Below are 16,487 nucleotides of genomic sequence, written 5' to 3'. Positions count from 1 at the left end.
TGCTTGCCTGAATGATTTTTATATAATTAACCGCAATGCACCAGAACACTTCTGTAACTATGATTTATATAGCATCAACAGGCGTACGTAGCCTAAGTTTACGTATTTAATTTAAACTCTTGATTAGTAATAAGCAAAATACGTGAAGACAACAGCATACATAACAGTAGTCTGCCTAACACGTTGTTGAAGCCGTTATTACAATGCCAGAGACATTCAACATCAGTCGAAAGTGGATCAGCTTAAGGTAATCACACCTCATATTTCCTCTCTTTCATTTATAATTGATTCGAGCTTTGGCCATGCGCCTTCAAAGGGATTTTGCCTTCCTAATCAAGCAATGTCACTATTTTAAATTTATCTTAACATCTAGTATTAAAAAATTCGAACCCTATATTTCAAAGCATTGAACCTTCAGACGTTTTATCCACGCGCCACCACTGGCTATCTTTTGAAGGTATGAATGACATTCGGAATTTTCCGTAGAAATGTTTATATCTGATATTTATTAAGCACATATTTAAGAGATATTTTGAACAATTTATCCTCAGGAATGTTCTTCCTGCATGTAGACTGAGGTGTCCTCTGTCAAAAAATATAAAATATAAAATATAAAAAATATATATAAAATAAAAATAAAAATAAAAATAAAAATAAAAATAAAAATAAAAATAAAAATAAAAATAAAAATAAAAATAAAAATAAAAATAAAAATAAAAATAAAAATAAAAATTAAAATATATATAATAGCTATGTGAACTTTTGTGCTCTTCCAATTTTACCCATACTGTTTGAGGATATTGTTGTATGTCCGGCGCTCCCTTCTCGCTCCGCCAGCCAGCTACACGCGCGCCAAGTGTCATTCTTCTAGCCTCGACGCGCAGCCCTCAGTGCGCGTGCCTGAACCATCGTGTGTGTACTATAAAGAGGAACTCCCAGCCTGTCCAGATGCCCACTTGCCCCGGTGTCCATCTCCAGAATACACCCTACGTCGAGCACGGAGGCTACTCCTCTTGAAAATGTGCTTCGGCCAGGTGGACTGAATTTCTGGCAGTACGAGGTCTCACCTCTGGTCACCGCTCCTCTTCCGCTGCCCATATCCCGTCATACTATTACATACCGTAATATTTCCCTAATTAATGCAAGCTCACTTTGTTTCGCCAAGTAAGAATTCTTCCAACATTGAACTTGCTTTTATGAACTCAGCAAGAAAGAACTTTCCAAAACATTTATGTCAGTACTTCTGATAGTTTTCGACTATCGACTTTTCATATATAAAGGACTATCTTTTCGAGATAGAAGTGGATGTAAATACTGTAAACTTGTATATAGTGTACAGAAGATAGACTCTTTCTCAAGATTCCTAATTCATTTTGCTTCAAGTTAAATTTCAGTTTTATTTGTGTAAATAGTGTATTTTGCATTTGAAGCGAAGAATAAAGTTGTGTTTTGTAAATCTCAACCTTGGTTACAACAGATATCTTTAACTGTTTACGTAGTTTTAGACCGGTACAAGTTTTAGGTGCCGTCATTCGTTTTGAATTGTTTCGCAGAAACCGTTACTGCGTAGCATTCTTTCATCGCAGTTCAATATTTAAAAAACGGAATCCTTTCTCACTGAAGCAGCAGCGGAAACCTGATTAAAAGTAACGACTAGTGGTCGATTATTACTGAACACAGGCTGATGCTTGATGCTTAAAAAATCCGGATGAACCAGCCAAGAGGAAATAATATTCCACAATGGTGCCCTCCCGGAGTAGCCATAGACACCTCCACTACAGTCCAATTCACTACCGTAATGGCACAAAAAAGACAAGGACGCTGAAACAACATGGCAGAAACAGGAAGGTGCTAGAAGAAATAATAAATAACGAGGTACCTGATCAGTCCATTGCAATGCGAAAACAACACGGAATTTTATACGACCGGACGCTACGAATCTGGGCGATGTCTTTTAAAGCGCATATTGATATAAAGAACAACTTGACATTCAAAGCTTCCAAAAGATGGCTGCAGCGATTCAAGAGGACAAATTACAAGATTGTTTCTCTCAAGATCACAGATAATGTTGGCAGCAGATTTGTTGGTGATGCCGCTGATATAGAAGAGAAAGCTGATAAGTTTGTAATGGAATTAAGGCGTTTCACTGAAGAGGATAATTTTACACCATAGCCGACAATTAATGCAGATCAGTCAAGATTTTGTAAGTCCGACTCCTTGACTGAATGGTCAGCGTTAAGGCCTTCGGTTCGGAGAGTCCCGGGTTCGATTCCTGGACGGGTCAGGGATTTTAATCCCGTCCAATTAATTCTTCTGGCTCGATGAATGGGTGTTTGTATTTATCCCAAAACACTGTCCTCATCATATTCAGACAACACACCACACTATCAACCAGCACAGAAGCACGCAATAGTGATTACATCCCTCCATACAAGGTTTGCGTCATGAAAGGTATCCGGCCGTAAAACAAGGTCAAACCCTCATGTGCAACACAGTGTGGGAAAAGCGGTAGTAGAAGAAGAAGAAGGAGAAGAAGTCAAGGTTTCGTAATGTTGCAGCGACCACCCATTCTTACAGTATACGATGATGTAATGGATGGCACCTTTTTTTTTCACACAAGTATGTCCTTAGGTAAGGGTTCTTCTGCCCGAAGGCAGGTCCGAACCTCCGCAGAGGTGTTCCTGAGCCGGAGTTTACGTGCGGTAGGGTGGCCAGCTCCTTTCCGCTCCTCCATTCCCTTACCCCCCACCAACAGCGCGTAGCAACCCATCCAACTCCTGACCAGGCCCGATGTTGCTTAACTTCGGAGATCTCACGGGATCCGGTGTTTCAACACGGCTACGGCCGTTGGCAATATGTCCTTGTCTGTATATAAAATCCCTATTCTTTCTGTCATTCACAGTGATCTTGAGGAAAGGAGAATATTTCAACAGCTGAAATTGGTTCCAGCTATAGATACCGTCGCTTTTCGTGTAACAAAATCACTTTGTCATGCCTTCTGGCCCGTTAATAAATAATTATAGATCCCCGAATATCCGGTAGTATGACGCCGTGGATAGTCTAGAAATACCTTTACCAGACCTCTCCGCTCAGCCAAAGCTGTACACAGTGGTCATATAGAGTGAGGGCATACGACGCTGTTGGTGGTTATTCATCTGTCGGCTGACGACGTAAAGCCTTGAACAGACCCTTTGGTGTTATTCAAAAGGAGTAGGCTATATGCCGGCACTGGGTTCCACCCTCTCCCTTCCTACTCTCCTACATCTTACAGACCCTTTGGTGCTATTCAAAAGGAGTAGGCTATATGCCGGCACTGGGTTCCACCCTCTCCCTTCCTACTCTCCTACATCTTGTAATACATATTTATAACCATTTGATTTTCCCACAGAAAATTTGACACCAGTTTTGCAGGGTTTCCCGTATACGTAAAGAGTGAATTACTTACAACACGTTCATAGACGAAGGAACATAGTGAATGAGACTTACCGAACGTATCGGTGGATGTAGTATACGAGAATGTTGAACGAGTTGGTCTTATGCACAGTCCTCAAGAACACGTAGGCCACCATCAGGCCACTGAGGAGGAAGAAAGTATCAACAGAGTAGAGTCCGCAGATGATGAAAGTACCCATCCAACTAGGAAGGAACTGGAACATTAGGAAAATGATTTTTGAAGTATAGTAGTGAAGAGGTCTTGAACTGAAATATAAATATTTATACAGTGGGGAAGAAATTTTGGATTTAAACTGTTCTCTTAGTGTGATGGATCAGGTATAATCATTGATTCTGGACAATGTTCTGCACATCCAGTGCACAGAGTAAAGCAAATGTTTGTATCCTCCTGGTCTGAGTCGTATCTGGATACTTGTGTTGATACAATAAAGTAATGGAATGTAGAAAAACGTTGTGTTTTATTCTACATGAAATTTGCGTGTAGTATTTCCAGCAATGGTCCCTAACACGAGTACTTCAACATGAACGAAGCTGGTTTCCAGTCCGCTCGATAGCTGGCATTTTGTTATTTTATCGTATGGGTTATGTAGTTTAATCCTATTAAGAAAACACGAGTTAAGAGGAAAGAAACCACTATTCCCTTTGTGAAAATCAAATGAGCATAAAGATATCTTCCTCTCATGGACTTCCACCGGCGCTTGCTAATTTCAGATGGCAACCAGCCCTAAGATATAGCCTGCACTGTAGCTAGGTAACATTGTCTGACCATCCATCCGTACCTTACATCACTGCCTCCACGGTTGCTAGGTAACATTGTCTGACCATCCATCCATACCTTACATCACTGCCTGCACGGTTGCTATGGTTACACTTCCGTCACACACTTCTCCACGTCACATCACACAAATATTCGGATGACCCCCAGCCAAAAGAAATATCTATGTGAAAAGGAACATGGAAACGTAAAATTTTAATGACCAGGAGGAAAATGTTGTTGTCAAATATTATGAAATACCCAGTTCTGTTCAGTGTTATCAATATGCCACTACATGAAAATAATAATCGTAATGACGATATGATTCGAATAAATCAAGATATATAAATACCACCACTCACCTTCTTTTAACGGCATTGCGGGGTAAGCCGATGGGCTGTAAAACTTGTGGTTCCTTGACCGATACCGGTTACCGGTTATCTGATAGCAGATACCTGTTAAAGTAAGTTATAATGTCGATAACAATCACAACGAGCGAAGATTCTTGTTCACTGTAATTGAATATCAACGTTATAGATCATTCGCATTGCTTCTGGAGCTGCCAAATACGTTTCTCCTGATTACCTCGGTATGTACAGAAAGGAGATCCACGGACAGTGTAATGAATGACATGGAGCTCTACAGTCATCCGTGGAATTTGTTATCCATCTGTGTGGGAGTTCTCTGCACCTGCCATGGCTTGTTCTTTTTCCATTCCTCCAGGATAGAGCCTCGTGACGACAGATCGTTAAGAGGCACATGATGCTACACACACTTCGACCAGGAACATAAACACGACCTTCAGATAACGTGCAGATTCCGAGGCCCACAAGCAACGTTGGGAAGTTAATTATTAGTACATACTGCTCATAGATGTTAAAGTGACAAGTGAGTATACTTACTTCTTTCATGTATGTCTCGAAGTTCATGGATGGCAATGTAAGTAGTGATTCGTAGCGATGACCTAGTATGATCCAGGCCATGCTTAGGAAGCGTATACCGTGGAGGCAATGTAGAGTATCTGCGCCTGAGCTGGACGTATTCAGAAGCTTCTTGCCGTTCGTATACACTGAGAAGGCTATCGCCAGGTTACTGCGGGACTCTGAAAGTGAAATTTGTGTTGAACTGAGTGAATGTTTGTTAAAATTCTAAAGAAATTGAGAACATTAGTATCCCCTCACCTTTTTCTCTGCTATCTGGGGTCAGCACTTAAGTAAATTAAGCGCAGTTTTACGGATGAATGTCCTTGCTAACGCCAGCTTCTTGTGGATATAGTGTTTAGTGGTGTACTGTATTAGGGGTTTACGAAGAGGAGTGTATTGACACGAACACACAGCCAAGCAGCCGGTCAGCTAGAAGAATTAACCAAATGCGGATAAAATACCGGTCCCGCTCAGAAATCGAGCCCCGGTCGCTATTAACCGAAAGACACTATACTGCCCACTCACCATGAATCCAATTATTATTATTATTATTATTATTATTATTATTATTATTATTATTATTATTATTATTATTATTCTTTTCGTTTCAGCCATCTATGGGCTACAATTACGCAACTTCATTGCTTTCTCAAGTTCTTTCTCCTTCCTCTTTCACCAGTATTCCTTCATCCGTTGGCTCGCTCGTGCTCGTTCTTCTGCCGAGAATACTCTATTCTTCCTCGTTTTCTCATCAGTTAGGTTCTTCACCTCCGCAACTATCTGCCTGAAGATTTTTCTGTTTGTTATATCTTCTTCCGTGATCCCACATTTTTCTAAATCTCGGTGGACTTCTTTTACCCAAGGGACTTGTGTCTTCCTGTTCTCCTGGAAGGTGAGGATCCTGTTGGCGAGTCTCTCCGATCCCATCCTTTTAATATGTCCGTAGAACGTCAATCTCCTCTTTTTCATTGTGGTAGAGATGTTTTCAAATTCTTGGTATAGTTCTCGGTTTGGTCTCATGCGAAACGTTAACTTATCTGATGATTTTATGGGTCCAAGAATCTTTCTGAGGAACCTCCTTTCTTTTTTTTTCCAAATCTGAGAGTCCCTTCGTGGCTATTGTCTCAGCTGCGTATAAATATTCATGTTTGACTATCGTGCTGTAGTGCTTGTATTCGGCCTGGTAGGAGAGTAACTTAGATTTGTAGGTGTTCTGACATAATCTAAACGCAGTTTCCATCTTTCTTGCACGTTCTTGAATTGCTGCTTTCTCATTCATGTTTGGAGTCAAAATCTCTCCTAAGTATTTGAATTTTGTAGCTCTTTTGATGTCACTGTACTCCGTCCTCATTGTCCAGGTTGGGTCAGTGGTATTTATGTTCATGTACTCCGTCTTCTCAAAAGATATTTGCAATCCTGTTTTGTCTGCTGTTTCTTTAAGGACTTCAATCTGCTTAATTGCAATTTGCAAATTCTCTGCAAAAAAGACTATATCATCTGCAAATGCGAGGCATTCAAATTTAAACCCTGTTCTCTTGTGACCTAATCTAATTCCATTTGGAAAGTTGAATTTGCTCATTTCTTTTCGCCATTCCCTGATAATTTTCTCTAAAACACAGTTGAACAAAATTGGAGAGAGGCCATCTCCTTGTCTCAAACCTGTTTTGATTTCAAAGGCCTCTGACAGTTCTCCGCGTTTTTTTGTGTTTGACGATTCAAGGTTGTTGTCTCACTGTCTTTTCCAAATTCCTTAAGCACTTCCATTAGTGTGTCCCGGTCTATGGAGTCGTATGCTTTTTTGAAATCTACGAATGTCATTATCACTTTCTTATCTGCTGCTAATGTTTTAGTTTTGATTATTATTATTATTATTATTATTATTATTATTATTATTATTATTATTATTATTATTATTATTATTATTATTATTATTATTATTATTATTATTATTATTATTATTATACGGTTTAATGTTTTCATGGTCTACAGTAATAGATATGATCACTTTCGGTTTATTTGTTCGTGGTGAAGGAGGAAAACTACAAGATATTTTTTATGTTTCGTGAAGAGTTCACTTCGTGTCCTTGAAAGAGATTTGTTCGGACATTCGCAGTAGTACTCCGTTGAGTTTATTTCACGCAAATTCTGTAGAGTTTACTTCTTTTTTCACGACAAAAGTCTGAAAGTTTCAGATGAATAATATAAATGTTGTCTTCAAATTATTGTGCGAGTGTCGTCGAGCATTGTGTAAACGCCTTTTAATATAGGAAGCTCATCTTGAACTAGAAATAATTTGGTCCGGTATCAAATTGCATAACTCCAATGGGCCGATGACCTTCAATGTTAAGCCCCTTAAAACAAGCATCACCATCATCATCATCATCATCATCATCATCATTATCACAGAACTCCAAACTACTGTATCTGGACGCAACCCTTGATATAACTCGCATATTCAAAAAGCACTGCATGAATTGTGAACTCAAAGTGTCGATAAGGAATAACCTACTTCGTAAGTTGTCTGATTCACAGTGCGCTAGTCAACCGCAAACCCTCCGTACATCTACAATTGCAATTTGTTATTGCGTCGGAGAGTATGCATGCATGTTTGGTTTTCATCATCCCATGCCAGACAGGTGGATCTGGGCCTCATCGAGACATGCAGGCTAGTAAATGGCTGCTTGAAGTCTGCTCCAGTTGACGAAGTCTATTGTCTTACAGGGATTGCTCCACCTTGTATTCGAAGGAAGGTAGCTGCAGACAAGGAGAGGTCTAGAGTGCAGCAACATATTACTCATCCCCTGCATGGCCATACACGTCCATCCCAGAGACTGATGTCAAGAAAATGTTTCCTACGAACGTCTGAGGAACTAACAGGATCGACTGACACTGCAAGAGTACAGCTTTGGAAAGCCAAGGTCCACATCATCCCAGAACAGATGACAGTTGCAGAATACCAATTACACGAAACCCCTGCGGGTAGGAAGGCGAGCCCGGTGGTAGCCATGCACCTATAAAGGGACACGATCACCACGCTCTCTCTCAATGTTTCGTTCATTCTCAGTGTGCCGACTTTTGTCAGAGTGTGCAGAACATGCTCATTGTGTTTTTTTATTCTAAGTATAGGCAGTCGCTCCGCATTGTGTCGTTCATTCTCAGAGTGTGTAATCTATTCTCAGCGTGTTACGTATCACCAGTTATAATCTGAAAAGCAGTAGGTTTCCTCTAGACTTTAAAATTGTCTGTATCGAGTTATAAACAATATGGGAAACATTAACTTTAAATCAGTCATGCCGACAAACAACTTTTGACTCTCAGAATTTTATTGCTCAATGAGAGAGAATATTCTTTCAGGGTAAGAATCTCCAGTGGGAGAACAAACAATCTAAACCTAACTTTAACAAATTATTAATTTCATGCCTTGCTCCATAAACTGTGTCACTGACAAACAGTATCTTATTTTCAAGTACTCTTGCTGTAAAAATAAAACAGGTAGATTACGAGGAAAGCAGACGAGCAGAGGCTACCAAAATAGATGCTTGGTCATAATTGTTCGGTCGAGAGACAGGTAGCTGCCAGTAGAAGAAGGTGCAATTACAAAACAGCCCGCTCTAGCTAGTTCAATTTCCAGGAGTACTATAGCGACCAACCTTGAAACGTAAACAGTGAGCGACCTTGCGGAAAGGGAACAAATCCGGTGACAGACCGCTACTATGCAGAAAAATTTCTATGTCCAGCTGTTCAGAAGTTTGCGAAGGAGTATTCCCACAGTAATTTTATTATAAGAGCGATATTATAATCGTGCGCAGAGACCATTATTCTTAATCAAAAGTGTTAATGTAAGATTTTGTAACTAGTAAATAAGCGTGAAGACAATCTTTCGTGAGTGTGACAAAGTGTACGTGAAGACGCCAATCATATCTGGATACGGCGATTTAATGACGACGTCCCGTGTCTCAATCGCCAAGGCCTAAACTAAATAGCCTAGCCAAATGGATTACGTGAGATGCGGCCGACAATCTTCATTGATTCTTGAACTACAATCTACTGTAAGATGTTGTTTATTCTAGTAATTTAAATAATATTCTGTTTAAGAAGCGAGTTGTCAAAGATTAAAGGTAAGTAGATTAATTTGAACTCAATTTTAGTCATATAGTAATAATATCGCAGTCTTCACGGTAATTACATTATTTAATCTGAGATATTTTCTAAGGCAGCATAGGCTCAGTTTTCTGTACCAAGTTAAATGCATATTTCAGGGAGAAGAACTTATTATGCATGATATCTTCAAGTACAATCAAGATCAGTGAATTTTCATTCTCAGTGAATAATAATGATGATGATGATGATGATAATAATAATGTATTTCGCGCAGGAAGATGTGACAGTTTCATGGTTAGCTTTTACGCTAGTGTGATTTTTATGTTAATGATTACATATTATTTTACGGGATCGTTAATAGTCACGTAGGTTCTGGAAACGAGTTGAGATTGTTTTTGTTTTCTTTTGAATAAAATAAAGGAGCCATTGTTGATATAATGAAGTTGATGAATTGATTGTGGAAGGTTGTTGAACGATGTTTGTCCTTTTATGATGGATTATTATGAGCATTTATTGCGAATTTTTCCTGAGAGTAATTAAAGAGGTCACGTCAGCGGATTAGCTGAGAGTTAAGTGATGTAAATGAGAGCAGAGAAGGAAATGATTTGCATGCCAGCGGATTAGCTGAGAGATAAATTATATTAATATTACAGATATAAGAAAGGTCCGAAGCTGTGTGTGCGCAACAATAGGGCTATGATTTGTATACTCAGGAACATGAATGTTATTTGAGGTCCACGAAGTAATAAATAAAATTAAAGATAAGTGGAGAAATAAGGCTGTAAGAAAATGCGCACTAATGTGATAAAAAAGACCTACTTATTAAAGGAAGAATCCGCATAACCGATCGTTGAAGATCTACTTATGTAACGGTTATATAAAGCACGCTGACCCTTGCAGTGTAGCTAAGATCACACTAACGAAAATAATATCAAATGGTTTTCATCGGAAAATGTTGCAAGGAGTAGGATGTGGCAGATATAACTGTATTTTTGTTTTTATGTGAACGTCATCCGGGAATTTTTCTTTAGCTATGTTTGAATTGGTAATTTTACTTCATTCTGTCATGGGATGTCATTTGAATTCTTTTGTCAGGAGACAGCCATGAATAATCTACATTAAGGTCATGGACGACGCTGATTTCATTGGTAACATCTATGGACATTGAAATTAACACGCGTCGCGGAAATACCTACATTCACTTTTCACTAATTTCACTGTTTCCGCATTGGATGTAACCAGTTGCGTGAATCGGCGTGTACATAAATTAGTGCAGGATATTAGCAAAGAGGTCTTTTACTTCAGTACTGCTCTCCCTTTTTATTATGTTGTATAGAATAGGTGGTGACTGACTGTGATTATAAATGGAGTTAGATTTTATTTTGTAAAGACGGAGGATTCTCCGCTGTGTTTGGTATAATATTAGGTTCACGAGAGCTGATTTCAATTTAATTAGACAGAATTTTAGATCCATTTCTTGTTTACATAATAACAGCAAGCATGATTAGAAACAGACTGAATAGCGCACCCTCAAAATTATAATTTTTTATGTATAAATCCAGACAAGGTTTACCTAGAAATTATAAATGTGTGTTATGTATTTTTGTCCTGTTCAGGTAGTTTGGTTCATGTGAGACCAAATATGATCAACGCTTGTCATATAAATGTAAACAATAGCTGTTTAGTGTACCCAATGCATTTCTTGGACGTGTTCCAAAATGGCGCCTACGAAAGGTAGAGAGCACCCAAGACACAGGAATATATAGCAAGATATCGACGTTCAAGCATATTAGAAGGCCATGTCTGATTCGGAACTACGATGTTACGAAGGCAATGTGCGACAGAGTAGAATCGACTGAATTGTTTTTTTTAATTAAGAAGAATCGAAGGGATTATAAGAAAAACTGACTTGAAAATTTAATCTCGCAAGGACAAGAGGTGATTGATATTGCTCTGAAGAGTTAAGAAGATTGAACAATTTCTAACGCGGATATTAAGCTGAAACGACATTAATATCGAAGAGAAGAGCGTATTAATATATAAAATACAGCGAGGAGGATAAGAACCCGGCGAATTTTGAAAACTTCGTTCAGATATATATGCTGATCGTCTGAAAGCATAAGATCTGGTGATACACGAGAGCAGAAACTGGAACTGCAACTGGAGAAAATAATACCGGAGATATTATAAATAGAGAAACAATCATTCCCAAAATCAAATAAGCTAACTCCGTATATTTCAAAAAGACGAGGCAATTTACCATATACGCAGACCTCAAGAATTAAGAAATTATTCTACAGAAATGTTCGATACTGTCTACAGTACTCCTGAGGAAATGATGGCTTACTAAACCGGCATGGACCAACCTGGAGAGAGATGTCATCCTGGCAGTTAAGACAACCCGGCATGAGAGATAGAGGTCACGCAACCAGAGCCACTTGAGATGAATGATCCGACCAGTCGTCGAACCATGACCTAAGATCCAGCCATGGAGCAGACGGAGAGGAGCAACTAAGGCTCGAGATGTCGAATGACGAGCTAAGTGGTAGTAATAAGTAGAATAGTTCTTTATTTAACGTATTCATTGTATGTGCTATAGAACTGAATAGCCCAAGCATGAAATAATTAAGTGTGCAAATGATATAAGGAAGTGAAGTGCGATATATTTAAGATGCTATTAACATATTAAGTCAATGTGGAATTAAGACGATATCTCATGATATACTGGTTAAGTATTATTGTAAAATGTCAATCAATGAGTGAGCATACGATTAAAAAGTGACATAGTAAAACAGCTGATTTCAAAGAGTGCCAGTTAGTTTAAAAGGTCTATGAATGACATAGTGCCATCCAAACCTAGATTACGTCATAGTAGGACGCGTATTTGGAAGTGTTTAATTAAAGTCAACATATTCTTTGCTGTATGGTAATGTATGAAGAATAGATACCGTATGCGGGGTTATGTGTCGTATTTACGATAAGTTGACTATTAAGAAAGGAATTCTGGGTGAAATTAACGTGATGTCTCAATGTATTAGATGATTATTGGAGGTTATATGCATTATATCTGAATATTAAGTGAGTTGAATATGAGTTGAAATGAAGGTTATTGAGGATAATATGGAAGTGTTTGCTATGATTTAATTGAAATATTGCGCAGAATGGTAAGTAATGAGACATGTGTGAAATGAATAATTCGCAATATATGGATGGAAACAAAGCAATTATTCAAAGGAAACATATCCCAGGGAAAACTTATAGCAAGGTATGGGTGGTTAAGTTATATGTATTTAGCTGAATATTGTGAATGATTTGGCAGTAGTAGTAATTGGTAATGGTTAGATTTATATGTGTTGTGTCGTATTCTCCATGAATATAGATCGTGTAAAAGTCAAGATTATTATATAACCAGAGTGATAATATAATATTGAGATATCATACTGCAGGTAATTGCACACATGTTTATATGGCAGAAGCTTATCGGCTATGTGCACATTGAACTGTGTTACGTTAAATAAGGAATTATATAGCTAGAATAGGGAAATAATATGATATATATATGAAATATCATTAATATTTTTCTTAAATTGAAACACTATAAAGGTGAGTAATAAGCTAGGAGCTGTAATTTGAATGGCAGCAGGACCAGATAACTTAGCACGTCAGTCGATTTCTTGTTTTCTTTATTTTATCCGATACCAACGAATTCAGATCACTATTATCAGAACTCAGATAATACAGACTATGCAAATTGTTTTTAATTTAGGTCATTTTTAATATAATTCAGGTCATTATTATTATAATATGATTACTGTTATCGTTGTGATTATTATGACAGTGAAATTTTGACGTCGTAAATGATATAAATACTTGGTAAAACCATGAACTTTGACAATAATCAGATAATTAAGCTATATTTGTGTACGCAAGTAGCACGGTTTAATTTTTGCATGGAAGATTTGGAAAAATTTGATTTCACTTCAGAAATATACAGTTCAAAATGTTGTAATAAGCAAACATAAGCTAAATATAAGCCAGCGCTGACTTAAAGAATTAATTCACGTATGAGAATCTTTGTTTTTGAGATATTAATTGGAAGTTCATGAAAATATTTAGGTTCTTTACCATTTCTTTCGCGATTTTATTAATTTAATAAATAGGCTTGTTAATTATTTTTATAATTCAGTGAGTTATTATTCGTGGTATTAGATTATAGTCATACTTAGCATGTAAGATATTTTCTGAGCGGATTTGCGTTGGAAGTCGCTGATCGAAGTTTGTATTTGCGGACTTTGCGATTTGGTGATGACATACGAATTTCAGAACTGCACTTGGAACTAGTATCTTTCTCTGAACTTACGTAAAATTGAACTTATAGAAAAATTAAACATTTTCTTAAAATATGGATACCCTGAGACGAAATCTGACTAGCTGGAGAAATAACTGCAGTTCACCTTAACCCGTTTGGTGCATTAGTTTATTCGATACTCAATTTAACTTGAGGTGATTGACCTCCTACTCCATTGTTTTACGCAGTGATGCCACTATAACATTTTTAAATTCGTGATAAAGAAGCAAAATCATTAATTGAATTTTACCTTATGACAAATTTATGAAGTGTCAGATGGAGACATTTAGCCACCAGAGGTCACAAAATCTATGTAAAAATCACTGTACTTAAATTTAGGAGAAATTTGTAAAGGGAAGCAGTGAATCCCAAAGTTTATTGAATATTCTGAGTCATATAATTGTATGTGTGAACACTGATAATTGTTAATTGGTAAAGAACAATGCTGATTTTTAATTACCTAGTTTCAGTCAATAACTTATATTCAAAGTTCACGTTAATGAATAGACATTCAGTTAAAATAACAGAGAATATTTTACAGTGATATGATTGTCGAATCGACGTAGTTAACTATAGTATTTTCTTTTAACTAATCACGTTCTTTGTATTAATTAGTGCGGACATTTAATTATGAGCCTCCATTATTTCAATCAGTCGATCCGGAAACTGTAAAGTTGTCTTTGGTACGTTTACTTTGAGTTATACCTGTTACACACATGTTTGTATCAGACTTTTTTATTTTCATTCAATTCTTTCATGTTGTTTCATCTTATTGCGTATATTTTCATTTATAAATAGACATATTCAAACCTCAGTCTGGGCCAGTATTTCCTTTATTTCAGTAGATTTTTTTTTTGCTAGTTGCTTTACGTCGCACCGACACAGATAGGTCTTATGGCGACGATTGGACAGGGAAGGGCTAGGAGTGGGAAGGAAGCGGCCGTGGCCTTAATTAAGGTACAGCCCCAGCATTTGCCTGGTGTGAAAATGGGAAACCACGGAAAACCATTTTCAGGGCTGCCGACAGTGGGGTTCGAACCTACTATCTCCCGAATACTGGATACTGGCCGCACTTAAGCGATTGCAGCTATCGAGCTCGGTTTTCAGTAGATTAGATTAACATATGGCCTAATAGCCTCATATCCTCCTATGGCACATCGACAATCTAGTGAACGTGACCACCCCTGGAGAGAAGAGACATCTGCGGTGAGTATATTTTATTACAGTGCAGCCGAGGCTGAATCCAGAAAGAATAAAGCACCGCAGAGGACGCCGTGCCAATGGCACAATATATAAAGTCCCTAATTCTGTCTGTCACTTACATCGATATTGAGAGCTGCCTCTGTGGATCAGTGATAGAGTGTCGGCCTCCAGATCCCAAGATAGCGGGTTCAAACCCGGCAGAGGTAGTCGGATTTTTGAAGGGCGGAAAAAAGTCCATTCGACACTCCATATCGTACGATGTCGGCATGTAAAAGATCTCTGGTGACACATTTGGTGTTTACCCGACAAAATTCATTAAATCTCAGCCATAGACGCCCAAGAGAGTTTCGGTTTACTCGGTCTGCCATCTAGTGGGCTTAGAGTAAAACGGACCGTCGAAATTGACGAGCAGACAGCCAGATGGCGTCAAATTGAAATGTCTGCACACGGTAGCTGAGGCCATACGATTATTATTATTATTATTATTATTATTATTATTATTATTATTATTATTATTATTATTATTATCGATATTGAGAACATGAGAAGATTTCAACGGTTGAATTTAGTAACAGTTACGTCTTCTTTACAGGAAAAACACAACGAACGTCTCACGACCACGAAATTTTTAATTAAAAATTTTTCTTTCCTGTCAGCAAAGTGTTAGTCACATATTCGGCATGATGACATAGTTACACAGCTATATCTATCAGCACCCGCAGATGCATAGACGTCAAAGTACACTCCGAACTACAACTGCACTCAATAAGGTTTGAAGGAAATACTACAATACCTAATGTGATTCCATTCGAGTGCCATATACAACCTGGCCGCCTTTTGCCATTTCTTGATGGGTACAGTATTTTTGTATCCGTCTCTTGGCACAGGCCAGAGCAAAGTGTAGCTTCCACCGAAGTCCCAGTCTCATCCATGGCTGTGACAATATGGAAGCTGCTGGGGTATGGGTGGTGCTGAGTAATGACATTTCGAGCACAACTGGTGTCTGAGTGTTATGAAAGGTGTTGCTCATAGGATCAGTCGTGCTGCAGTGGCACCTTCTGGTCCAGTGAGGAAAGCAATGGCAAACTACCTCACTCTTCATCTTGCCTAGTACGCCTCATTCGTGCTCTGCCATTGGTTTTTTCAGTTTCCCTATAACTGCACAGCCTTTGGTGGTGCTATTTGAGGATCCAACCAGCCTCTGCGCTGATGACCTAACAGACAGATACAACCTGTAAGAGGTAACATTTATTCGTATGATATATTAATATTCCATTTAGAATTTCCAATTATTTTACAGATAATGAAATGAAATAGCGTATGGCTTTTAGTGCCGGGAGTGTCCGAGGACATGTTCGGCTCGCCAGGTGCAGGTCTTTGTATTTGACGCCCGTAGGCGACCTGAGCGTCATGATTAGGATGAAATGATGATGAAGACTACACATACACCCAGCCCCCGTGCCAGCGAAATTAACCAATTATGGTTAAAATTCCCGACCCTGCCGGAAATCGAACCCGGGACCCCTGTGACCAAAGCACGCTAACCACTTAGCCATGGAGCCGGACTTACAGATAATCATTTCGACTGTCGAAGGCAGACTTATATACTAGTGTATAATTAATAAGTTCACACACGTATCACCATAATATTCAACTAATAATCAAATGAATTTTCACAGCTCTATTTTATGTTTTGTTTTTCGAA

The 16,487-nt window shown here is 38.3% G+C and overlaps 1 protein-coding gene across 1 annotated transcript in view; it reads right to left on the bottom strand.

Moving 5' to 3' along the window:
• The window catches only part of LOC136866641 (nose resistant to fluoxetine protein 6), a 71,377-nt gene that overhangs the window by 39,704 nt on the left and 15,186 nt on the right, over positions 1-16,487 (bottom strand). Inside the window, exons 3-4 of the mRNA XM_067143758.2 lie at positions 5,110-5,309; positions 3,487-3,647 (exon numbers count right to left, since the gene is read on the bottom strand). Of these exons, the coding sequence (XP_066999859.2) occupies positions 3,487-3,647; positions 5,110-5,309 (361 nt within the window). The remainder of the gene's footprint in view (positions 1-3,486; positions 3,648-5,109; positions 5,310-16,487) is intronic.

This window comes from Anabrus simplex, chromosome 3 (genome assembly GCF_040414725.1).
Source record: "Anabrus simplex isolate iqAnaSimp1 chromosome 3, ASM4041472v1, whole genome shotgun sequence".
NCBI classification, from domain to species: domain Eukaryota; kingdom Metazoa; phylum Arthropoda; class Insecta; order Orthoptera; family Tettigoniidae; genus Anabrus; species Anabrus simplex.
Note: the sequence above shows the minus strand (reverse complement) of the source record. Positions and strands in the feature narration are given on the sequence as shown.